General features: G+C 57.4%; 4 protein-coding genes and 1 non-coding gene across 10 annotated transcripts; 2 read left to right on the forward strand and 3 right to left on the reverse strand.

Annotated features, from left to right (window-relative positions):
- Positions 1-2,554: 2,554 nt before the first annotated feature.
- LOC129632645 (U6 spliceosomal RNA) lies at positions 2,555-2,661 on the forward strand. The gene has a single exon (XR_008704633.1). It is a non-coding gene; the product is annotated as a U6 spliceosomal RNA (small nuclear RNA).
- A 528-nt stretch (positions 2,662-3,189) lies between these two features.
- PTH2 (parathyroid hormone 2) lies at positions 3,190-13,191 on the reverse strand. 6 transcript variants are annotated; one of them, XM_055551333.1, is made up of 4 exons: positions 6,403-6,512; positions 5,639-5,737; positions 3,907-4,031; positions 3,190-3,404 (listed from the first exon to the last, which is right to left on the reverse strand). In XM_055551333.1, exons 3-4 carry the CDS (start codon positions 4,026-4,028, stop codon positions 3,230-3,232), a joined length of 297 nt encoding a protein of 98 aa, XP_055407308.1. In that variant the 5' UTR covers positions 4,029-4,031; positions 5,639-5,737; positions 6,403-6,512; the 3' UTR covers positions 3,190-3,229. The 6 variants fall into 6 exon arrangements, with proteins under 6 accessions (XP_055407308.1, XP_055407310.1, XP_055407309.1 ...); XM_055551335.1 differs by lacking the exons at positions 5,639-5,737; positions 6,403-6,512 and adding an exon at positions 13,096-13,191; XM_055551334.1 differs by lacking the exons at positions 5,639-5,737; positions 6,403-6,512 and adding an exon at positions 12,854-12,943.
- On the forward strand, positions 5,484-10,229 carry GFY (golgi associated olfactory signaling regulator). The gene is made up of 4 exons (XM_055551324.1): positions 5,484-5,563; positions 6,523-7,852; positions 9,254-9,427; positions 9,864-10,229. The coding sequence occupies exons 2-4, from the start codon at positions 6,538-6,540 to the stop codon at positions 10,061-10,063; spliced, it is 1,689 nt and encodes a 562-aa protein (XP_055407299.1). The 5' UTR covers positions 5,484-5,563; positions 6,523-6,537; the 3' UTR covers positions 10,064-10,229.
- On the reverse strand, positions 11,334-16,774 carry SLC17A7 (solute carrier family 17 member 7). Its single transcript, XM_055551325.1, has 10 exons — positions 15,361-16,774; positions 14,948-15,062; positions 14,782-14,869; positions 14,437-14,523; positions 14,195-14,337; positions 13,418-13,567; positions 13,096-13,228; positions 12,317-12,427; positions 11,985-12,112; positions 11,334-11,782 (listed from the first exon to the last, which is right to left on the reverse strand). The coding sequence occupies exons 2-10, from the start codon at positions 15,020-15,022 to the stop codon at positions 11,489-11,491; spliced, it is 1,209 nt and encodes a 402-aa protein (XP_055407300.1). The 5' UTR covers positions 15,023-15,062; positions 15,361-16,774; the 3' UTR covers positions 11,334-11,488.
- A 116-nt stretch (positions 16,775-16,890) lies between these two features.
- LOC129630688 (vesicular glutamate transporter 1-like) lies at positions 16,891-17,217 on the reverse strand (the record flags this gene model as incomplete). The annotated part of the gene is made up of 1 exon (XM_055551187.1): positions 16,891-17,217. A coding segment is annotated over one exon (327 nt), but the record flags the coding sequence as incomplete, so codon positions are not given.
- Positions 17,218-24,012: the final 6,795 nt, after the last annotated feature.

Raw genomic sequence — 24,012 nt, forward strand, 5'->3', positions numbered from 1 at the left:
TATCAGCTGGATAAATTATTGTACATGTAAACACCCATGAAAGCAAAACCCAGGTCAGGATATAAAGCAGTTTCAGCACTGCAGAGACTTCTTCAAGAGAGCTTTGAGCAAGGGAGGGACCGTGGTAGAGGTGGCTCAGGCTCTGTGAGAGCTCAGAAAAAGCACCTATCCCCACCTGGAAAGTTAGAGATTTCTTTCCAAATATGGGACAGATTTTGCATTTAGTCTTGAAAGATGGATAAGGTTGGTTATAGTGAGCAGAGGCGGCGAAGCATATCCCAGGCAGAGGGGAAAAATGAATGTGTAACGACCAGGTGGATGGAAAACTTGTCTGTATGCAGAAAGCCATAGACAGCACTATGTTGCTTGAATTAAAAAAAAAAAAAAAAAAGAAGCCAGAGATGAATTTGATGCTTTAGAGTTGCGAGAAGTAAGATGGGTAGACAAGAGTCCATTAAGCATTTTGAACACCAGCTTGAGCTGTACTGCCAAGTGTCCGAGAAAGGGCTCTGATCAGAGAAGAGGCAGAATCAACTCTAGGTGGGAAAGAGACCGCCTGAGCCTGTACAGGGGATGGATAATGGAGTGAAGCTGGAGGCAGGAAGCGGGGAAGAGAGGAAGGCATGAGGCCTGAGCTGGGGTGGGTGAGTGGATGGAAAGAAGCGCAGGGCAGAGAGCGGTAGAGCGGGAAGGACAGCGCCAGGCCTTGAAGGGGGAAAGCAAGGGCCGGCATGTGACCCAGTGACTGGTGGACAGTGGAGCCATTCCCAACGTGGGGACCCCATGAGAAGGAGTGGGTTTCGGGGGACACTGAGCTCATGTGGGGTGGAGTGTTCCAAGAAGGCTGGAGCCCTGAACCTTGAGCTCTTAGTCTGGAAATGGAGTCTGGGTATTACTATCTATGATGGTGATTGAAGTGTGGAGATTGCTGAAATTTCCTGAGGAGAGGGGAGTAGTGTGAGAAGGGAAGGGGTTCCAGGCACCATTCTCTGAAAAGCCTCAAATGCTAGGAAAGAGATCTGGGGAGGAGAAAGTACAGGAAGAGCATAGGCCAGGATCCAACAAGACGCAATTACCAGGCCCTTCAGCAAACAGAAGATAAGCCTCCTCATGACATTTTAATTCTGTTTCTCCGTGAAAGTAGAGGAATGATCAGACTTCTGAAGTTGCACATATTTGGGTTCCAGTTCTGTCCTTTCCTAGCGCTGACAACCTGGGGAAATGACCTCAGACTGCCATAGTCTTGTTTGTAAACTTTGGCCAACTCCTTGTTTTTGTGACATGTGCATGCTCAGTCATGTCTGACTCTTTGCGACCCCATCAACTGTAGTATGCCGGGCTCATCTGTCCATGGAATTTTCCAGGTGAGAATGCTGGAGTGGGTTGTCATTTCCTACTCCAGGGGATCTTCCCGACCCAGGGGTCGACTCTGCGTCTCCTAGGTCTCCTGCGTTTACTGCATCGGCAGGCGGATTCTTTACCACTGAGCCACCAGGAATACAGTTATTCATTGCTTAGAATTTCTGAGTAACAGGGAAATAGGCCCCACCCCACAGCCTAACGGCCAATTAGGGCGCGATCCGCCTCTCGGAATGCAAATTATCGGGGAACTTGCCAATCACAACGTACCAGCCCCGCCCCCTTTCCCCACGATGACGTGCTCAGCTCCTCTCTTCTGAAGCCCAATCAGAGCGCGGTCCGCGCGAATTGCCCCGGGAGCACGACTCAGAACCCTCAGCGTCCGGTTAGGGGAGTGGGTTGCCATGGTCTCCACTGAGGGGCAAGACTGAAGGGCCAGCGGAGCCTCCAGAGACAGACAAAAAAAGCGAGGGGCAGATTCTGATTAGCTGCTTCCTCGCTTCCTTCACGGGTGGGCCAGGTGTTTCCCCGTCTCCATCCCATGCCTCCTGGAGCCTGTTGCCTGCCTCCTTTCTCCTCTCCTCCCGTCCCGACTGGCACCCGGATCTGGGAATCGCGCAGTTGGAACAACACCCTGCAGAAACGGCTGCAGGCTGCTGCAAGAGAGGCCTTTTCTATTTTTTTTTTTTTTGAGGGTGGGTGGGGTTGCGCTCCGTTTGACTTGTGGGATGTGTGTTCCCGACCAGGGACTGAACCCACCCCAGCAGTGAAAGCGTCGAGTCCTAACACTGTATCACCAGGGAATCCCCAGAAACCCTTTTCTGATAATACATTTTGCTTCCAGAAGGGCACTATACTTAAGTCTTCTAATTGTGTATCTGGTTTAAGTCTTACAATAGATGAGGAAAAGGGAGCTGAAAGGTTAGAAGCCCTTCCCAATACCACACAACTAGGTTTCGGGGAGTCTGATTTTGAATAGCAAGTACATCTCCAGGGCCCGCACCCCATTCCACCGCCTCCGATCTTTCCACTGCGCCCGAAGTAGACGTCGGGAAGTGATGAGAGAGTGAGAAAAAAGAAATTCAGAGAAAATGAGAGCTGGATGAAAAAGATGGAGACCTATAGGAAGAAAGGGGTAGGGGGGAAGAACACGAATGAGTCAGGCAGAGAAAAAGTGATTAAGAATTGAAGGAAGGTGCTCACTTCAGCAGCACATATACTAAAATTGAAACGATACAGAGAAGATTATCATGGCCCCTGCGCAAGGATGACATACAAATTTGCGAAGCGTTCCTTATTTTTCAGAAAAAGGAATTGAAGGAAGAGTTTTAGGCATAAAGAAGAAGAAAGGAGACGAAGAATCCCCAGAAGGCCGGGAAGCCAGGAGGAAGGAAGAGATTTATAGAGACTCCGAGAGAGGAGGACAGATACCCAGTGAGCTATAGAGACCCAGAGAAGGGCCAGTGACCCAGAGGGGACGGAGACCAGAAAGGTTACAGACAGCAAGAGAAGAGGGGAGGATGGAGACTCAGGGTAGGTTGGGAGCAGGTATGCGAGTGGAGAGGGACAAAGGCACAGAGTGGGAGCAAGGGGCAGAGCTGGGGCAGTAGTGTAGAGGAGGTGGGGCAGAGGGGAGAAGAATGAGTGCAGGGAAAAAGAACAGAGGGGACGGAGTGGTAGAGGCCAGCGTAGCGGACGCAGGGCCCGACCCCTGCACGTGTACACACACACACACACACACACACACACACACACACACACACACACACACACCCCCGCCACCACCACCACCACACGCACACGAGGCGCAGGAAGGAGGCGCAGTCGGGAGGCACAGCAGGGTCTTTATTGAGGTGGGGCGGGCAGGCGCTCAGGGCGCGTCCAGCACCAGCAGCTTGTGCATGTACGAGTTCAGCCAGTGGCGGCGCTCGAGGGCGGCCAGCAGCCGCGCGCGCTCCCGGAAGGCCGCGTCGTCCGCCAGCGCCAGGCTCCGCCGTGACTGGGGGGTGGCCCGACCCGCCCGAGCCTCGCCGGGGGTGCGGAGTCTGCCGGGAGATGGAAAGAGGCGGTTACCGTGGGTCTCGGCCCGCGGCCCGCCGCCTGTTCTCCCCGCGGTCTAACTCGAAGCCCTGTGACTGCACCAGATGCGGAGGGGCTCGGTCTCTGTCCCCAGTCTCTTGCTCTGTGTGGGTCTTCGGCTCAGTTTTCACCAGGTTCCGAGCCTCCTGAGTACAGAGACCGAGTCTGATGCCCCTGTCCCTCCCCAGCGCTCGGCGCACGCGTGGCACACACCCCAGACCCAATAAACGTTGCTCGAGGAACAAACTCGTTCCTGCTTCGACTCCTTTCAAGTCTCTCAAAGCCTTTCTCAGAATCCTTTTGTATCTCTTTATTTTGCAGATTACCTACCTGTCAACCTCCCATCTCTGGCCTCCTCTCTGGGTCTCTATTTCCCCTTTCTGAGTCTTTGTTCCCCATTCTCTTTGGGTCTCTTTCCACCTCTCGGAGTCCCCACCCTTCCCTGGGAGACTTGGATGTCCCACTTACCTGAAGACCCCCGCAGGAGGTAGGGCGACTCCTGAGGCCGTGCGGTGGCCCCAGGACACAAGAAGCAGGAGCAGCAGCAGCAGCCGCACCCGGGGGCTCCTGGGTACCTGGCGGGTCTCCATCACCTGTGGAGAGACAAGAAAGAGCTCAGTGATGCCCGTGTCTGGGCCCAGAAACCAGACCCCATCATCCACCCACCCACGCCCGAAGCCCATTTGCAGGGTGCCCTACCACGCAGTGGGCTCCCGGCAGCGAAGCTGGCAGCCCCCTTATATCGCCTCCACAGCCCCCGCAGCGGCCAGTGACGCAGACCAGGGGGCCGGGGGCACCGGGTCACCCCCACCCCAGGCTCATTAGGAGCTGCCAGCGGTAATGAGGAGCCGGGGGTGGGGGGCCAGCCGCTGCCTTGGCGGCCACCCACTAATTGGGACCAGGAGCTGGGACCTGAGGAGAATCGGGAGGGGGAGAGACAGACAGAGAAGTGGACACAGGGGGTGTGTCAGAGGGATAAAAATAGAGACCGGCGGAAGGACCATCAGAGCAGAAGCCAGAGACACAGAGAAAGAGAGACAAGGGAAGGAACAGAGGAGGGACAGATTGGGAGATGCAGAGACACAAAGAGATGAAGCAACCATGCGAGGGAAGGACAAAGACTGACAGAGAAGAGGAAAGAGAGAGAGAAAGGGAGCAACAGAGGAAGTAAGGAAAAGGAAGGAAGAGAGAAAAGAGAGGGAAAAGGGACCAAGAGAGCAGCTATGAGATGGAGGATCAAGGGAACGGCACTTGGAAAGACAGGAGATGAAAGGACAGCCAGCCAGCCTGGGCAGAGATGTCCAGAGACAAATCCAGGCAGGCAGAGACCAGAAATACTGGGAGGTGGGAGACAGGGGTAGGAAAGAGAAGGCAAAGGGGATGTGTGGTGGTGGGATGTGAAGGCAAGTACGGTGACAGGCAAAATCAGGAAAGTCTTAGCGACACCGCACAGAAGGGAAAAAGACAAACAAGGACCCTGACTACCCTGAAGTTGTGTCCAAGCCCTTCCCGCTGAGGAATTTGGGGGTGCTGTGAAGATAAGGCCCATCCCCCCAATACTGGCTCTTAACAGGGTGAGCTCTTCATGATGGGATGGTAGGCAAAGGTTGGGAAGTCCCAAAAGGCAGCAGCAATCTGGGTCTCAGATTGACAGGACATGGGAACCAAGACTCCTAGTTCCCCAGAGGAGGGGAACAAGGCCTGGGTCTGGGAACCTGGATTCCTGGATCTGAGGGGAGAGGTCTGGGGGGAGGGGTCCCAACTCCTGGATATTGAAGTGGGAGGCTACCAGAGACCTGGATGCTTGGTGTGGGTGTAGGAAAGGGCAGAGGGCTGGGACCCTTGGGTTTGCAGGGAGGAGAGCTGGGTTGGGTCACACCCCTCAACCAAAGGATCCAGTCCCTAACTCCCGCCCCCACTCCAGAGACACTATCCTTTATCTCTGGCCCTTTAAGAGCTCAAGCTGTTGCTAGGCTCCCAGGATCCCAAGGGTGGGGATCAGTTGCATCACCTGTGCCCCTGGGATCCTATGTCCCGCCACCCCACCCAGAGCCATTCTGCAGTATTCACCGATCTCTGCATTCAGCTCTGTTCACCTGTTGTTATTTTGGACCTCACTGAGCAGGTAAGAGACCCCAAACCCCAAGAGGCCCCAGCCCATTTGGGTGTATGCCCACCCCACCTCCACCTAACCACAAACCTAGGTATCTCTGCCCGAGACCAGCCTGAGACCTGGGGATCCCAGCTTCCATCCTCCATAGAGACACGAGTCCTGCCCCAATCTGTCTCCTCCTGAAGGCTGAGGAATCCAGACCCCTTACACACCCATCTCTGGAGGATAGGAGACTCAAGAGTTCCCAATCTCCTTCTAACTCAGGACCCAAGAGTTCCAGACACCCATTTCCTTTCTCTCCTGTAATCCACAACCCACCCACCCCCCAAGCTTTGCTCCCTCAAAATTCTAGGCATCTGAACCTTCAGGCCTCTCCTTTCTAGAGAATTAGGAATTTAGACCCACATTGCCCTCCACCCTCTGGGAACAAGGAGTCTGAACCCCCAGCAGCCTTCTTGACCAGGATCTAGGAGCCTTCTGCCTCCTCAGGTTACAGGCATTTAGGCCCCCTCATCTCTCAAATCCAGGCGGTCAGGCCCCCAAGTCGTTCCTTCTGAGCTTCCTCTAATGTAAACAACTGTTGAGTCAAGATGTCCCCAGGGCCCTTGAAGAGGAATTGATCCCATGTCCCCTCAGAGGTCTACACACTTCGAAGCCAAAGTCAAAGATCCGGGGGCTCGGAAATGTGTCTTTCTTTCCCAATTTCCCTGGGACCCCCTTTGGGGAAACAGATAAGGAAATTTACTATGACTCCCAAGAAGCCCTGTGCCCAGTCTCCCTTAGCTACCATGGCTTCCACCCCACAACCTACTGGGGAGTTGCAGGTGGCATCTCCTTTTCCTGGCTCTGACCTGGGCGGTGCTAATGTGGTCTATCTGGGGACCACTGGGCGTGGCCTCCGGAGTGGGCAGAGGCTCCTCCCGGGAGGCTCTGACCTTAACCCCTTCCTTCCCGCTCCCCTGCTGCTACAGGTATCACCCAAAGCTATGAAATCCTTCAGACCAATCCTCTTCCTTCTTGGCTTCCTCTTCAACTGGCTGGGCTCCAAGGCTGCCCCTACGGTCTCACTGCCTGCGGGCTCCGACTTCTTGGGGATAGACCACCCCTCCCAGCCCTACCCTCTGGCTTCTGAAAATTCCACTCTCTACGGACCTAACCCAGAATCTCCAGGGGCTGCTTATCCTGAGCCCTCCAAGACACCTCATGCGGTTTCCCCCGAGCCCTCCCCCCTTGCCTTCACTGAGACCCCCAGTACTGACCTCCAAGAAACCCCCCACCAGGAGCCTCCTAAGGCCCCCAAACCTAACTCATTCAACACCTCAACACCAGAGTCCCTGGACACCCTCCAAATTAACCCCTCCAAAATGATATATCCAGAACCATCTGAGACCCCCAAAGCTGACCTGACTGAACTTCCACACACAGAATCCCCTGAGGCCTCTACACCTAAGTCCTCTAAAACCTCACACCCAGCATTTTCTGAGACCCCAAACCCTGACCCTACCCAAACTCTACACCAAGAATCCCCAGAGATTTCCAAGGTTAACTCCACGGAAATCTCACACACAGAATCCCGTGAGAATCTCAACTCTAATCCCCCTAAAACTTCACACCTAGGAGTTTCTGGGACCCCAAACCCTGATCCTACCCAAACTCCTCATCAAGAATTCCCAGAGATTCCCAAACTTAGCTCCCCTGAGATATCACTTGAAGAAACCCCTGAGACCCCAAATTCTGACCCCACCAAAATCTCTGACCTCAAATCTCTGGAAACCCATGACTCTGACACCCCAAACCCTAAATTCCTCCAGACCTTCCATCCTGACCCTACTGAAACACCCCACCCGGCATCTCATATAGGCCACGAGCCCAACCCCACCGAGATTCCCCAAACAAAATTCCCCACAACCCTCTACCAAGACTCAACAGAGATCCCCACAGCCTCTGACGCTGAAATCTCCACTAGCCTTGCCCCAGAAACTCCTGCACCCTTCAAAGAAGAAGTTACTGCTCTTAATGAGCAATCCCTGAATCCCAAACCAGAAGCACTTGCAGTCACCCAGCCCACCACCCTTAAATTGCCCACCTCAGATTCTCCGGGGACAGTTGATCTGAAAGCCCCCCAGAACTCTAGCCCTAAAGGGCCCGACGCCCCTCCTCCCTCAGCCCGGATTGCAGGGCCCCCTGCTCCTCCAGGGCCCCCCAGTCAGCCGGCCCCAGCCACTCCGCGGGCCCCCCAGCGGCGCAGCCGAGGTGAGAGAGTCAACACTATCATCGTGTTGGAGAGAGTGCAGGAGACCGGTGAGGGGCTGGGGAGCCGGACCCCTGGGTCTGGGGGAGGAGGGGCTTGGGGTCTGGACCCCTGGGTCTGGGGGAGGAGGGGCTTGGGGTCTGGACTCCCGGGTCTGAGGGAGGAGGGGCTTGGGGTCTGGACTCCCGGGTCTGAGGGAGGAGGGGCTTGGGGTCTGGACTCCCGGGTCTGCGGGAGGAGGGCCTGGGGGCTGGACCCCTGGGTCTGCGGGAGGAGGGGCTGGGGGCTGGACACCTGGGTCTGAGGGAGGAGGGGCTGGGGTCTGGACCCCTAGGTCTGCGGGAGGAGGGGCTGGGGGCCCGGACCCGTAGGTCTGCGGGAGGAGGAGCTTGGGGTCTGGACTCCCGGGTCTGAGGGAGGAGGGGCTGGGGGCTGGACCCCTGGGTCTGCGGGAGGAGGGGCTGGAGGCTGGACCCCTGGGTCTGAGGGAGGAGGGGCTGGGGGCTGGACCCCCGGGTCTGAGGGGGGAGGGGCTGGGGGCTGGACTCCCGGGTCTGAGGGAGGAGGGGCTGGGGGTCTGGACCCCTAGGTCTGCGGGAGGAGGGGCTGGGGGCTGGACCCCCGGGTCTGAGGGGGGAGGGGCTGGGGGCTGGACCCCCAGGGTGAGGGAGGAGGGGCTGGGGGCTGGACCCCTGGGTCTGCGGGAGGAGGGGCTGGGGGCCCGAACCCGTAGGTCTGCGGGAGGAGGAGCTTGGGGTCTGGACTCCCGGGTCTGAGGGAGGAGGGGCTGGGGGCTGGACCCCCGGGTCTGCGGGAGGAGGGCCTGGGGGCTGGACCCCTGGGTCTGCGGGAGGAGGGGCTGGGGGCTGGACCCCCGGGGTGAGGGAGGAGGGGCTTGGGGTCTGGACTCCCGGGTCTGAGGGAGGAGGGGCTTGGGGTCTGGACTCCCGGGTCTGAGGGAGAGGGGCTGAGGGTCTGGATCCTGGGTCTGGGGGAGGCGGGGCTAGGGGTCTGGACCCCCGGGTCTGCGGGAGGAGAGGTTTGGGGTCTGGACTCCCGGGTCTGAGGGAGGAGGGTCTGGGGTCTGGACTCCCGGGTCTGAGGGAGGAGGGGCTGGGGACTGTACCCCTGGGTCTGAGTTGGGAGGGGTTGGGGCTGGACCGGACCCCTGGGTCTGCGGGAGGAGGGGCTTGGGGTCTGGACTCCCGTGTCTGAGGGAGGAGGGGCTGGGGGTCTGGATCCTGGGTCCGTGGGAGGAGGGTCTGGGGTCTGGACCCCCGAGTCTGCGGGAGGAGGGGCTGGGTGTCTGGACCCCCGAGTCTGCGGGAGGAGGGGCTGGGGGCCGGGACTCCCGGTTCCGAGGGCGGAGGAGGGCGGGATCTGGACTCGGGTCTGAGGGTGGAGTGGGCTAGGAGGTTAGATTGCTCAGTCCCTGGGCCTCATTCCTCCAGGCGTGACCCTGGTGGGGCGTCCCCGGGGCGCGGCAGGCGGGGCCCTCTGCCTATTCCTCGCCGGGATCGGGCTGCTCATTGGCATTTTCCTGCTGCTGTGGTGTCTCTACCGCCGGGCGGCTCGACACCGGCCCTTCGCACACCACCGGCTCCCAAACGACGGAGATGAACCGGGTGAGCCACTCCTGCAGCGTCCCGCTCCTTAAGTGCTTGCACGTTTCCTTAACCTGGTTTCGCCTGGCACTTAAGGGCGCCCTACCTAAAAGTACAGGTCCCCAGCCAAGGTCAGTAGAAGCCCTGACCCCCAATTCTCTGGAAATTTCACAAACACCTGTGAAGTTGCGCCCCCAGCGCAGCGCTGAGTTGCCCCAGGCGGGGGAACTGCAGGTCCCTACAAGCCCCGCCCCTTTCCCCTCCTGGCGCGCGGCATGCCCCGCCCCTGCTGCGCGGACACCACGCCCCCCTTGCTATTTAAGGCCCCTTTATTCGCAAACCCGATTCCAGTGCAAGCTTGGAGTCCTCGCCCCCGTCTGCTCATCAGCCAGCGGCTCAGTAGAGGGGACAGGCCCCCAGTCAGCCCGGGGACGACCTCGCTCTTTTGTCCCCATAGTTATGCATTTGGATGCCCCGAAGGAACCCTACGACCTCTACTTTTACGCGCCGGACGCCTGGGTCCCTTCACACATCGCTACCAAGCAGCCACCGCCCACCCCCCCGCTGCCGCCCAAGCTGCCTCCGCCGCCCCGCGGGGGCCGCCCCCAGCGCCTAGAACCACTCTCCCCTGCCACGCTCCCAAACAACTTCCTGTGAGCCTCTCCAGACCTGCGCCAGCCCCAGACGGAGGAAGCACCCAGGGGTCCTGTCCTCAGGGTCAGCTTTGCTACCTAGTGGTCCTCTAGAATAGAGGACACCCAGAAATGCTTTAGATGTCAGCGGAGAACACAGTCTGAGACCGAATAAATCGCGTATTCCCACAGCTGGACAACTCCTCTGGCCTAAGACCTGGGAGAGGAGGGTGGCTGGGGTCAAGGAGACTGGGGGCTTGGGCTCCTCGCTCCGAGGGAGAAGGAGGTTGGAGATTCCCAAGGCCAGTGACGAAGGGGTGTGTACACCAAAGCATTTTATTGGGAGAGGGGCAGGGCAGGATTTACAATCACAGAGACAGAGACACAAAGACACAACCCTGCCCCGGGGAAAAACACCCCTTTTCCCCAGCCCCATTCCCTTTGCTGGGATTCTGTGACTTCTCCTTTACATATGTTCCCCCAAATTCTAAGCCGAAATAGGGGAGTCTGAGAGGGTAAGGATCCCAGATTTGGAGTCATTTAGCCCCTGAGGGACGCAATAAATGGCCACTGAGAAAATGAGGGCAGTTCAAAACCACCCAGGAGAATAAAGTGCAAGGAATTGGGGGTAAGGGGAGCGTCTTGAAACCACCATGGGGAAGTTCAGTGGCGGTGGCTTCAAACCGTTGAGTTGATGGACTTGAGCAGCCGCTCTTCTTAGACCTGAAAATCGTGTCAGAAAAAGTGCATGGGGGTGAAGAGAGGCATATTGTTAAAACTGCCATTTTGGTTGTTTCCCTAGGCAATGTGCTAAACTGGGAGAAGGTTTTGGGGAAATTTGGTGCTGCAGCAGAGTCTGCTGGTGGGGGAGGGATGAAAAGGTTGGGTGGGGGGTACTTGAAACTGCCATTTCCCCTCAGAAACGCTGGTGAGAATCAATCCCTAGAATGGCAGGGATGGGTGATTAGTTAAACCAACTTGGAAAAAGCAGAATACAGTTGGGAGAGATTTGAAACTTCTAGAGGAAGACCTTGAATTTTTTTGAAAGAGGAGGGGGAGTTGAGTAATCTCAGGGGTTCTCCTGAGAGTCCCAGGGGTTCAAGGAAAGGGGGAGGTGCCCAAAACCACAAGAGAGAGGAAGAGTCTGAATTGTCCATTCAAATAAAGCCCTGAAAGGAGAGATTTGAAACCACTGAGGCAGAAAAGAGTGGAGAAGAGAAGCTTTAGGGGAATTTGGGTATCCTTGAAACTGCCAGTCTGCAGCTTCACTACCCCCTGAGAGGCAAATAGGATGGGAAGAGGATCTGACAGCACTGGGAGCAAGGGAGAGTGCTTCTTAGGCCTGAGGCAGGCAGGACAGAGAGGACTGGGGTTCCTTTACACTGTCACTCAGGCCAGAGATGTGAGGAATGGAGGTCCTGGAAACTGCCATCCAGTGGGAGGCACGTGGTCAGTAGTCCCGGACAGGGGGTGGGGGTCTTGGGGGTTGAATTGTGCTGTGTGTAGCCCCATAGGATGGAGGGGGAGCAGGGGGTGCCCCGGGGGGCTCAGCCTCATCCTCCATTTCGCTTTCATCGCTGCCAGCCAGCTGGTCGTGGCCAACGAAGCCACATTTCTCCTCGCTCATCTCCTCGGGCTCCGCCCACGGCTGCTTCTCTCCCGAAGCGAAGACCCCGTAGAAGATGACGCCCCCATAGTGCACCAGGGAGGCAATAAGGAACACATACTGCCACTCCTCCCGAGTCTGTAGGGGGGACAACGGGGAGGTGAAGTCAGAGGACAGATAGGAGAGGGAAGGGGCGGGGACAATGGGAAGGGGGCGGGGCTGGGGAAGGGGGCGGGCCTTTTCTCTGGGAAAGGAGCCGGAGATCCAGAGAGGTGACGTGTGTCAGGAAGGTGCTGTACACAGATTTGGAGGGCAAGTGGGTCAGGGCCCAGGCACGGACCTTGTGCTTAGTCATGGCACCCACGATGATGGGGCACACCATGCCGGACAACGTGCCCACGCCGTTGGAGATGCCCATGAGGATGCTGGCATAGCGCGGGGCGATGTCCAGGTGGTTCACGTTGAACCCTGGCGAGGCGAGCCGGGAGGCGTCACAACCGATTCCCACTCCAGTGACTCCTCCCCCAGCCTAGCCTCCCCGACCTCCCGGCCGCTCCGCTTTTTCCAGTCCGCCTTTCGCCGGGCTGGGAGGTGCTCTACCTGAGCCAGGAAGTTCCCCAGTGAGCTGAGCAGAGTCCCCCCACCCTCAAGCTGCAGATCGCCGGTTCTCACCGGAGATGGCGAAGCCGCTGAAGCCCACGGCGAGGACTAGGAAGGAGATGGCCACGCCCTTGGAGTGCGAGTAGCCGACCACCAACAGCAGCGTAGCTTCCATGCCAAAGCCTACGGAGGGCCGCCCCCTCTGAGCACAGGCCGCCCCGCACCGCCTCTCCAGATCCACTCCCGGCTCCCAGCCTCCCCCAGTTTGACCCAGTCCTGCCACTTCCACGCCTGTCCCTGGCTTTGTCCTCCATTCTGCCCGCGCCCGCCCTAACCAAGCCCTCAGTTCTCCAGTGCCTGGCCCTTGACCACGTGCACAGGCTTCGCTGCCCCAGCTGGGACCTCAATGGCCCCACCCCCTGACTAGACCACGCCCTGAAGACAGAGGGTGTAGGCCCCACCCCGGCACCTTCACGGCTTCCCTCTCAGTCCCCATTCTTTACACTCACACCTTTGTCTCTCCGAGTGCACCTCTTCATCACCCAGTTCCCATCCTACTCTGGCCAGCCTCGTATAGGCCCCGTCCTTCCAGACCCAACGTGGTCTCACCTTTGCTTCACCTGGGCAGCCATACTCGCCTTGCCCTTAGACAGACACTGCCCCGGAGGCTGCCACCTGAGATTCCTGCCAGACCTGGTCTCGCTCCGCCTCCGCCTTTTTGGACACGCCCCCCACGGACACGCCCTCTGACCCCGCCCCATACGCCATGGTCCAGCCCTCTAGATCCGCCCAGCCATGCTCCGCGCATCCCAGCCCGGTTCCAGACCAGATCCAGGTGCCGCCCCACTCACCCCCACAGTTCATCAACTTGCGCACGTTGGTGGTGGACATGATGCGGCGGCTTCTCAGGAAGTCGGCGATCTGGCCTCCAATGGGCACGATGATGGTCATCACCAGGTGAGGCAACGCTGACACCAGGCCCACCTGCGCCGGCGGGCGTGCAGGGAGTCGCGGCTCAGCGGCCACCTGCCCGGGGCTCTCACCACGGCTCAGGTACCATGGGCTTCCTCCCTGCCCCCTTTCCAACCCCTTGGGATCCAGGTTCCTCTCCTTCCCGCGCTCACGCGCCCGCCGCGCCCGCCGCGCCCACAGCTCTCCCCTTCCGGGCCCAACCTTGCTGATCTCGAAACCGAACACTTCTTCGAAGTAGGCAGGCTGGGAGATAAGAAGCAGGTAGAAAGTCCAGCTACGACAGAAGTTGGCCACGATAATGGCGTAGACTGGCATGGACGTGAAGAAGCGCCTCCAGGGTGTGTTAAATTTCTGTGGTGGGCGAGAGGAGGGAAGGGCTGCTAGGACAGAGAACAGGCCTGGGCGCTCTCCGAGTCCCTTCAGGGATCCCACGATAGTCCGCAGAGACCCAGATTTCCCTGTCTCACTAAAGCCGCCGAGGAGGCGGGGTTGCCAGCCTGACCGCGTCCCCATGGGAACGCTGACATCCTAGCCTCAGTGGTCCTCAGGCTGGCGGGTGTCCAGACCCCATGCTGACCTTCAGAGAGTCATAAATGTGGACCCAAGAGTCTCCTTCCACCCAATTATGCCCCCTAATTCGATCCTTACCCATCCTGAGGTCTGAGCAAACCCCCACGTTCTAATCCGCCTCTGCAGGTTTAACCAGGCCTATCAGTGGTTCCGACCACTTCGCCACCTAGCCCTGCTCTCCGCACCTGCTAACTCCGTCCTCCCTGGGCTTTAATCACGCCTCCTAGGTTCTAGCGCCATCCAACTGGCGACCCCATCGTCTCCTCTAAATGTCTATGGAAATGTCTATGTAGATCTACCAAGATCCACACGCAGTGCGGATTCAAAGCCCCTCTTCCTCCCGTCTCCCTGCCTTGATAGCTCTCCTCTCCCCCACCGCGCCCCCACCCCCCAGGCTTGGGCCCAGACCGTGACGGGGTTCATGAGCTTGGCGCTTTCGCCGATGGCGTCCTCGATGTACTTGCGCTCCTCCTCCGAAATGCTAGGGTGCAGCGCTGGGGACTCGTAGGAGACGAGCAGCCAGAACAGGTACCAGAAGATCCCGAAGCTGCCTGGTGGGTGGAGGGGGTCAGGAGGAGGATGGAAGCGAGGTGACCACCGGCCTCGCTCTGCCCCGGCGCCACCCGGACCCAGGCGTCCGGGCCCCTCACCATAGACGTAGAATACAGAGCTCCATCCTGAGTACTGCACCAGGACTCCGGCGAGAGGCATCGCGACCACCGCCCCAGCATAGGAACCTAACGAGGAGGGTGCAGAATGGAGAAGAGCGCATCTTTCCTCAAATGCAGTAGTGCGGATTCCCAGACCCTACCTTCCTGGGACACAGAAGTACCAGCCACTGCCCCTCCTCCCTCAGACACATAGGTCTGGGTCACCTGCCTCCTCCTCTCTCAGATCCGGGAGTTCAAGCCAGCAACCCACGCCTCCTTCCACCGAAGAGTCTAGACTCCAGCAGCCCCCACCCACGAGTCCGGATCCCAGCCCCTTCCTCTCACCGCAAAAGGCTGTCGTCGCCAGGCGACTCCGCTCTAAGGGCGGGGCCCATTTGCTCCAGATCCCGTGGCAAGCAGGGTACGTGACCCCCTAGGGAAGAGAAAACCAAAGTCAACGAGAAAAGGTGGGGTCGGAACCGCAACGGGGTCATAGGGGGCGGAGCTTTACCTCTACCAACCCCTGCAGGATCCTCACGAAGATGACACAGCCATAGTGGACACGGGCAGCCGAGGGGATCAGCATGTTTAGAGTGGAGGTAGCCACAATAGCAAAGCCGAAAACCCTGGTAGGAAAAGTTTGTGTTCCGAGAAGAGTCCAGCTATCCTGCCAGACCTAGGACTCTGCCCTTTCCTCCTTCAGCACGCCAGAGCCCGCGCCCCCAGAACCCCAGGTCCCACCTTCTATGAGACTCCCCGCTTCCACAATACAAACCCCACCTTTCTCTAGGGCCTCGGCCCCGAACCCAGGCTCCTCCGGTTTTCCCGGAGTCAGCCCCCAAATGCAAGGCCACAGCCTATAACTCCACCCACACAACTGTAGTTTCTGCCCACTTTGAGACATCCGCCCCGCCCCCCGCATACCTGTTGGCTGCGAATTTTTGGCAGATAAATCCTCCAGGAATCTGGGTGACAATGTAGCCCCAGAAAAAGGAACCGTGTATGAGGCCAACAGTCTCTGGATCCCAGTTGAACTGAGCTTTCTGTGGGCCAAAAGGCACATCAAACCAGCACCCCTGCCCCAGACGCTCTGCTTCTCCACCAATCAGCACCCGCAGACAGTCCCTCGGCCAATCAGCAACAAGGATCCCCTCTCGCCTTCAAAACACCTGCCAATCAGAGCTCGGGCCATCTACCCCAACTTTGCTCCTCCATGTTGCTAGGGCCGCACTACCTTAGCAACAGAGCCTGTTGCTGCCTAGAGGCCTAGCTCTGTCTGCTTGCCTGCCTCAGGGTCCCTTATGCGTAGGAGCCCATATATGGGGTGGGTTTCTTCCTCCACTTCTAACCAATGTACAAACTGTTTGCAGATTGGATGCGTTCTAGGAAGAAACAAGAAGTAGCCAAAGGGTTGGGCATGATTGGAAAGGAACAGGGGCAGGTAGGCCACAGCCCAAATCAGGATTTTTTTTTTTGGAGGCAGGGGCATGGCCTATATGGAAATTAAAACAGAAAATCTGAGACGAAGCGGGGCTTCAGGTTAATGGCCAGAGCAGATGGAGAAGGGATGTAAGCAACGGTGGAACTTTCAAAAAGCCAGAATCAAAATTTACAGTGGGGCCTTCCTTGGCGGTCCAGTGGTTAAGACTCCCCCTTCCAATACAGGTTTTGATCCCTGGTAGGGGAGCTAAGATCCCACATGCCTTATGGCCAAAAAACCAAAACAGAAGCAATTTTGTAATAAATTCAATAAAGACTTTAAAAATGTCCCATATAAAAAAAAATCTTAAAAAAAATTTCACGGTGGAGGGACTTCCCTGGTGGTCAAGTGTGTAGGATTCCCTGCTTCCACTGCAAGGGGTGCTGGTTAGATCCCTGCTTGAGAAAGTTCCGCAAGCCGCAAGTTACGGCAACAACAACAAATTCACGGAGCCTGAGTTGGCCTGGGAGTAACATTCAACACTGGAACAGGTGCGGGAGATGCAGGTGGAGCGAAGTTGCTAGGATGCCCAAAATGAAACAGGAGCAGCCATATCATAGGGAACCAAATGCTTGGCAGAGTCTACACTTTGACAGCAGAGAGGTGAAACAAACAGGAGCGGGGCTTCATTTAGATAAGGGCAGGACTTAGGAAGGGAGAGCCCTGAGGTGAGGCGGAGCTGAGGTTCTGTGCCGAGTGTCCGACTCTTTGTGACCCCATGGACTGTAGCCCACCAGGCTCCTCTGTCCATGAGATTCTCCAGGCAAGTATACCGGAGTGGGTATCTCCAGGGTATCTTCCCCACCTAGGGATCGAACCCACATCTCTTATGTCTCCTGCATTGGCAGGCGGGTTCTTTACCACTAGCGCCACCTGGTTAGGGCCCAGGGTGGGGCAGCGCAAAAAGGCGGGTCTACTCAGGCCTGGGCGTGGAAGGGGCGTGGTCTGGGCCTCGCGCAGTGAGTGTGACGTCATCAGAGGGCCTGGGCAGGGATTCCCCCGGCCTCAGGCAGCTCCGGGCCCCGAGCTACCTGCATCACCACGTGGCCCCCGCGGTGGGTCGTGCTGTTGTTGACCATGGAGACGATGGCCACGCCCAGGTTGCAGCGGATGCCAAAGCTAATGCAGAAGCCCAGACCGCTCATGATGGCGATAATGTAGCGGCGAGGGAGGCCAAAGCAGGTGCAATCCACGACCGGCGGGTCCCGGGTCTGCGTCGTGACCGGGCGCCCATCTGCACTCAGCTCCAGCGTCTCGGCACCTTCTTGCCGCTTCTCCAGAAGACTGCGGCGAGGCAGCAAGGATCAGATTCGGACGTCCGGGCCCCTAGCCCCCTCCTCCCCATGACACGAGCCGGGGCAAAACTTGCTTTTCAAGACCAGGGATTCTAAACCCACAACCCCTCTTTCCCCAAGAGTCCAGCCCCTAACTTCCTTCTCCCTCCAGGGTCCAGGAATCTGGACCCCTGGTCTCCATCTCCCTCAGACGAGGAATTCCCACGCGCCCCCAGCCCCTTCCTTCCTCAGACTCGAGTATGGAACTCCCCAGTTCCCTTCTCCACTAGCCTTGTCACCTCTCAACTCAGTTGTTTTAGACCCAGGCTACCCTTTGTGATCCAAAACCCTGTGCCCCGAGCCCCCGTCCCCAAGGCCCAGAGACTCTCTCCAGCCCCATCTTCCAGATATGAGTCTATTTGTGGAAGCAAAAGGCGCTAAGGAGATGCCTCAGCAAAGGTGTCAAAAGAACAGATGCTTCTCAGCCACATCTGCTATATATACTGCACCCCCTCCCCTGCCCCGGGACATGCCCTGCCGGGCTTCCAGGCCCAGGTGTGGGCTGACATCCAGCTGACTCCATTCAGCCACTGGAAGCCCACTCCCAGGGATCGGGGGTGGGTGGGGGGGAGGGGGGCAGAGGTCCAGGGCACTGGAATCCAGCAGCCCAGCTGGATATATCTGGGGAAACTTGAGTTCAGGCTGTCAGTCTAGGGGGTGGGGAGGAGGAGTGGCGGGTGGTGTCCTGGCAAGGGACAGATGGCCCTGGTAGGGGGGTTGGCTCAGTCCCCAGCGTGACTCTCGCCCCCGCCTGTTCTGGATCCAGGATTGAATCTGTGACGACGGATAGGGTACTTGGAGGGCCACCTCCATTCCAGAGAGAGGCTGCAGGGAGAAAGAGGTGCCCTGAGACAGACGTGGAAAAATTCAAAAGGAGAATGTCAGAAATGGAGTCGGGGGGTGGAGAGAACAGAGAGAAAGAGGATCAGAAACACAGGAGGGAGAGAGACTCAGAGAGAAGGAAACAGATACCCAGAGAGGGAGAAATAGACAACCAGTCTGAAAGAGAAGGGGCAGAGACCCTGAGAAAAGATGGGGGAGGGGGGCAGGAAAGAGACCCTGAGAAGGAAAGGGACTGAAACCCAGTGAAGAACCCAAAGACAAGTGGGGACAGAAACTCAGAAGAGAGAACGCAGAGACAGAGACCCAGAACGCTGAGAGAAAGACGGAAAGACAAGGAACCTGAGGAGAGACAGGCTGGGGACATGATGTGTGAGGCGTGGCTCCTCTCCGAGGCCGGTAGGCAGCCACGGGATCCGGCTGGATCCCAGGAAGGGGCTAGAACAGATGGAGGCGAGGGAGACTGGGACGGGGGAGGAAAGAACAGCCAGACGGTCTGGGAGGAGGCGGGTGGAAGAGATGGGAACACAGCAACCCTCCCCATCCTGAAACTTAAGGAAGTGGGGGAGGGGGTTAAGAAAGTGGGGAGACTGGGGGAACGGACAGAAACTTAGGGGGATGAGGAATAAGACTCTGGGTAGGGGACAATGAGCTAGAGAGTGGGGAACAGAAGCCCCCCAGAATGAATAGTGCACGGTGGTAGGGACTGGCCCCTCCCATCAGAACAGGTCGGCCAATGAGATTAAACTTTGACCCAGGTTGCCCTCCCATGCTGTTTGACCCTGAAACTCAAGATGGGATTGCAGCCCCTGAAATTTGATATTCATTGTTAATATGAGGACATAGATCTCGGATCAAGATTTTCTAAACCATGGAACGCAGTCTCAGTATTCTGTATCTGTAAAATGGGGGCACGAGTAGAATGTGAGGTTACAAGGAGGGAACTTGAAGGTGACATTGTCATTTCAGGAGAACTAGAGACGCAGAGGTGAAGGTGGCCCCAATGCTTCATGGAGGGTAAGAACAGATCGCTTTGCCCTCTCAGAATGCCTGGAACTCAGAATTAGGAACTTGGTGATGATGAAAGGCAGTGGTTAGGGAGCAGGTAGGTCACTTTCCTGGTGGTTCAGACAGTAAAGAATCTGCCTGTAATGCGGGAGACCCGGGTTAGATCCCTGGGTCAGGAAGATCCCCTGGGGAAGGGAAGGGCTACCCACTCCAGTATTCTTGCCTGGAGAATTCCATGGACAGAGGCGGCTGACAGGCTACAACCCATGGGGTCGCAGAGTCGGACTGCCCCCTTCCACTTTCTTTCACCCAAAATGAAAACAGGGTCTCAACCTCCATCTCTGGGTCTCTGCCTCCACTTCTCGGAGATTCTCAGCCCACCCCCCTACTCCCCCTTCCCCAATCTCTGTCCTCATGTCCCTTTGGTTCTCCCTTACCCTCCCATTGTACAACTGAGAAAACTGAGGCTCAGGAAACAGAAGCAGCATGTCCAAGGTCACACACAGCAGCAGTGGGACCCGATCACTTCCTGGTCCTCCGCATTGCCCCGCCCCAGGCCTGGCTCTCAAAGGAGGCATATTGGCTCCTGTCTCTTGCTGTATTCCCTCTCCCCCCTGGTCCTTGTCCCAAGTCGCCCTGGGTTGCTACGTGTTTCCTGATCTGAGGGAGTTTTCCACCCACTCCAGCAGCACTCATCTCGAGGAAATCTGCAGCCCCCACCCAAGACTTGGGCGAGAGACTGACCTGGGTTCAAAAGATGCCATGTGTACTCAGCCACTGACTTCCCCCCTTTTCCCAATGGTGCCTCAGTTTCCCCAGCTTCGTCTAGAGGATTAAAAGCAGTCCGGTGTGGGCATTTCCCCCTCTCAGCAATCACCAGAGCAGACCCTAGGATTCAGATGCGATTGTTCTCCTGGGCTCAGACTCCTTAGTGACTGTCCTGGTGGGAACCCTGAACTCTGGGGTCTCTAGGGGCTCCCAAGGCAGCTGAGAGAGGTGATGATCAGGCAGAGTCAGACAGAAAGAAACCCAGACACAGGAGAAGCGGAGACTGAGGAAGAAAGAGAGCCTGAGAAACACATTCCTCCTGCCTCCATCCCCCTTCCCAACCCCCTCCACCAGCACGTCTCTCTCCCTCTCCTGACTTCACGCTGATGTATTTTGAGAAACTCGTGAAAGGAGGTGAGAAAAAGGGTGGGGAGGGGCTGGAAGATTGGGAAAAAGAAAGGGTGAGGTTATCTCAGCTCCTCCACCCTCTCCCCAACACTGCGCCATCCTCCTGCCCCCCTCCCTTCTGTCCAGCTTTATTCCTATCTCTCAGGTTACTAAAGGGTGGGGTAAGTTTGGAGCGCGGAGGTAATCTGCAGCAAGCAGGACTAGTGTTAGACTTAGAGAAGGACTTGCATGGTCTAGTGAGCTGCACTGAAGATCAATCAAAGATAGGGTCAGGGCTGTGGGCCACAGGGACCCCAGGGTCTGAGGGAATGGCAGCAGGGGCATGGTGCTGATGAGGCCCCAACTCCTCCCTGCACTGTGGCCAGATATTTTTAGGCTTCTCCGCAGCTGAGTAATTTCTCTGACTTGGAGCCAGGGCTGGGGTTGGGGGTGAGAGACTCAGGAGAGGTGTAGCAGACTGCTCTGGGGACACCCAGGTCATTGGGGTCATCTCCTTGACTGGGAGGAAGTCCCTCTCAGCCCTAGTCTATACCCTTTGGAAAGTCCATCCTACTCCAGGAGCCTAATGTTTGGCCTGCAACTCCCTTCTCCATCAGAGACCCAGGATACCCTGGCTTCTTCCTCCCAGCTTAGCTCTCCTCAAGGACAAGGACCAATGGACCTCAATCCGATTTAGCTTCAGATTAAACTCTCTGAGAGATGGCAACTGACAAACACACAGAGATGGAGAGATCTAGGATGAGGTAGTAAAAAAAAACAAAAACAGAGAGAGTGCCAGAGTTCCTAAAGGAGAGTGTCAGAAATCCTAGGGCAGGGAGTTGGGGGACAGAGACTCAGAGAAAGAGACAAAGACCCAGAGAGAGGGTTGTAGAGATCTAGTGAGAGCAAGAGAGAGGGACGGGGACTCAGAGTTAAAAGGAAATAGAGACTTAGAGAGAGTGGACAGAGATTTGGAGAGAGGAGGCAGAGAGAATATAGATGAAGGGAGACCCAGAAGCCGGCGAGGGAATCAGAGATCCAAAAGAGGGGGATATATATTTATAATCCCAGAGAAAAGGGCAGAGAGCCTAGGGATGGGGTGGGGCGCAGAAAAATGATGGATGAGACCGGACCGTCGGAGACCGAGGGAGAAAACTGGACAGATGGGTGGCCCCCCCACGCATGGGTACCGCCTGTCCAGCTGTCCATCTGCGCCCAGGTGGGAATGAGCGTCCTCCTCGGACCCTCGCGTTCTTCCACGCCCAGGACCCCCACCACGCTCACCGGTGTAGCTTCCCGAGGGCGCGACCCGCTAGCTTCCGAAACTCCTCCTGGCGGAACTCCATGGTGGCCGCCCCTGCTGCCGGACCCCCCCGCCGATCCCCCCGCCCGCGGGCCCGGGCGGCCGCGTCCGGGTACCCGGGGTCCGCCCCGGCCCGGCCGGCCCCGCAGCTCCGCTCGGGGGGAAGGAGGCTGCGAGTGCGGGCTTTCTGGGGGCTGTCACCGGACTCAGCGTCGGGGGCGGGGTGGGGTGGAACGAGGCCCCGCCCACTCTGCTATACCCTGCCCCTTGTATTCTAGTCCCGCCCACCTTCCGCTGCCATTCATCCAGGTTCTCGCCTCGCCCAAGACCAAGCCTCTGGGTTTGGAACTCACTTGTCTGGGTTGCATCGCTCCCAAATCAGTCCCTTCCCGGAGTTACTTCTCCCTCACCCATTCCCCACTAGCTCCTTCTATCCCAGATTCTCTCTCCTCCAGAGTTCTTTCCTGAGATTTGCTCCCGCCGCTTGTTTCCCCTAATTTCGTGCTCGCATTTTCATCTTCCTCTAAATACCCTCCAGCGTTTGTCCTCCCAGTCCTACCTCTCCGAATTTCTGTGCCCCCCAGTTCCTCATCCTGCCCAGGCATGCCATCCCCAACCCGCCACTTCCTCAGTTCCAACTTTCTCATTCAGAAGGTTCTTTTCTCATTCAGGGAATTCCTTCCCCTTTCGTAGATTCCAACCCCCATTTCGACCCACCCATTGTCCCCTCTAGTTTTTCCCCATCCACCTGTTTCCATCTTTCCCCTTTTGGATTCCATCTGCCTCCAGTTCTATTTCCCCTCTTGGCCCACCACCCCTTCCAGTTCCTTCATTTCCGATTTCCTTCCCTCTGGGTTCATCTCTTCAGTTATACTCCCCCTACCCTCATTGCTGGTCATTATTCCCTCCTAGCCTCGGATCTATCCCCGCCCTTTTATTTCTCTCATCCTGAGTTCTGTCCCCAACCCTTGAGTGTGCCCCCTTGGATATTTCTTTACCCCTGAGGTCTGTCCCCTCCCCTGGGATCTATCCCTGCTTTGATTTTTGCCCACACCCTCTGGAACCCGATCCAGGTATACATCCGTGAGTACTTTCCGCGCCCGTGAGTTCTAGTCCCTCCCTCTGGAATCTGTCTCCGCCCCCTGGGATCTGTCCCCGCCCTCTGAACTCTTATTGCACCCCTGAATTCCAGCCCTGCCCCTCTGGGGTTGAACCTCGACTGTCCTCGGCCATCTCCAGCCCGAAGGCAGGTCCTGCTCCGCTTCTTTCGCCGCCAGCCCCTTTCCCCGACGCCGAGTCCACCTCCAGATACAGCCCCCAGGAGGGTGCTCCTTTCCCCATCGCCTCCCTGCGTCGGGCCAAAAATGCACTTGGGATTAAAATTTCATGATGTGGCACAGGTCCGCGAGGGAGTGGGAGGGAGCAGCCAGTGCGGCGGGCGGGCGCCAAGGACGAGGCGCAGCCTCTCGCCTCTAGCTTTGCCTCGCTGAGTCTTTGGGTGTCACAGTTTTGCCTGTATTTGAGAAAACCTCGAATTCTTAGGGAGGAGAGGCTGGGGGCTGGGACTCCTGGGTTCAAGAGAGGAGGAGGGAGCCGGGAGCTCGGACTCCAGAGTCTGGGGGAGAAGCCCGCGGAGCCGTCCGCACACGCCACCCTGCGGCGGCAGAATCCCCGGTCTGGGTGTGGAGGCGGCGGCCGCGGCTCCGAGCCAGGTGTGAAGGTGGAGCAGATGGTGAAGAGGAGGGAGTGGGAGGGGAGCCCCGCCGCTGCCAGATCTCGAGCCTTCGCCGGAACCATCACCATGGAGACCGCGGAAGGCAGAGAGGACCCAGTCCCACATTTTCGGGACCCGGGAATGAGTTCTTCAGCCTCCCACGGAGGGTTCCTTTGCAAACTACAAGTCCCAGCGGCCGCTGGACTTCACCGTTTTCTTCTGAATGACTGCATACTCAGAGGGCTGCTGGGAGTTGTAGTTCTCTGAGACAATGGCTTGAAGTTGCTTTGCGCCCTCTGTTGGACACGGAGCCCAAATTCACTCCTGAGGACCAAGGGATCCTATTCAATGTCATCCCCAAAACTTTTGACTTTCTCACCACTCAGTTCATTCATTTCCAGCCACATTGGCCACCTGGCTGTTCTTTCAACATCTACCACTGAGGCTCCTGCATGTATCTATCCTCCTAGGATTCACTATGGAAATACAGGATGTTGGCAATCATTCATTAACTGAACAAATAGTTCCTACTAATGCTGAAGCTGAAGCTCCAATATTTTAGCCACTTGTGACCATCCGACTCATTGGAAAAGACCCTGATGCTGGGAAAGATTGCGGCAAAATGAGAAGGGAGCAGCAAAGGATGAGATGGTTAGATAGCATCACCGACTCAATGGACATGAATGTGAGCAAACTCCAGGAGATAATGGAGGACAGAGGAGCCTGGCAGCCCATGGGGTCA

This window comes from Bubalus kerabau, chromosome 17, assembly GCF_029407905.1.
Source record: "Bubalus kerabau isolate K-KA32 ecotype Philippines breed swamp buffalo chromosome 17, PCC_UOA_SB_1v2, whole genome shotgun sequence".
Classification (NCBI taxonomy): domain Eukaryota; kingdom Metazoa; phylum Chordata; class Mammalia; order Artiodactyla; family Bovidae; genus Bubalus; species Bubalus kerabau.

What these genes read in the sequence shown, in the direction of transcription:
- SLC17A7 (XM_055551325.1), bottom strand. Translation starts at nt 15,022, where the DNA reads ATGCTGATCCCCTCGGCTGCCCGTGTCCACTATGGCTGTGTCATCTTC. An exon ending in TCGGTTTCGAGATCAGCAAG is followed by an intron (nt 13,229 to 13,417) that starts GTTGGGCCCGGA and finishes CCGCCGGCGCAG; the next exon opens with GTGGGCCTGGTGTCAGCGTT. An exon ending in CAGCGGCTTCGCCATCTCCG is followed by an intron (nt 12,113 to 12,316) that starts GTGAGAACCGGC and finishes TCGCCTCGCCAG; the next exon opens with GGTTCAACGTGAACCACCTG.
- PTH2 (XM_055551330.1), bottom strand. Translation starts at nt 6,341, where the DNA reads ATGGTAGCTAAGGGAGACTGGGCACAGGGCTTCTTGGGAGTCATA. An exon ending in AGGGCTTCTTGGGAGTCATA is followed by an intron (nt 4,032 to 6,296) that starts GTAAATTTCCTT and finishes GTCTCTCCACAG; the next exon opens with GTGATGGAGACCCGCCAGGT. An exon ending in CCTCCTGCGGGGGTCTTCAG is followed by an intron (nt 3,405 to 3,906) that starts GTAAGTGGGACA and finishes ATCTCCCGGCAG; the next exon opens with ACTCCGCACCCCCGGCGAGG.
- GFY (XM_055551324.1), top strand. Translation starts at nt 6,538, where the DNA reads ATGAAATCCTTCAGACCAATCCTCTTCCTTCTTGGCTTCCTCTTCAAC. An exon ending in GGAGAGAGTGCAGGAGACCG is followed by an intron (nt 7,853 to 9,253) that starts GTGAGGGGCTGG and finishes TCATTCCTCCAG; the next exon opens with GCGTGACCCTGGTGGGGCGT. An exon ending in AAACGACGGAGATGAACCGG is followed by an intron (nt 9,428 to 9,863) that starts GTGAGCCACTCC and finishes TTGTCCCCATAG; the next exon opens with TTATGCATTTGGATGCCCCG.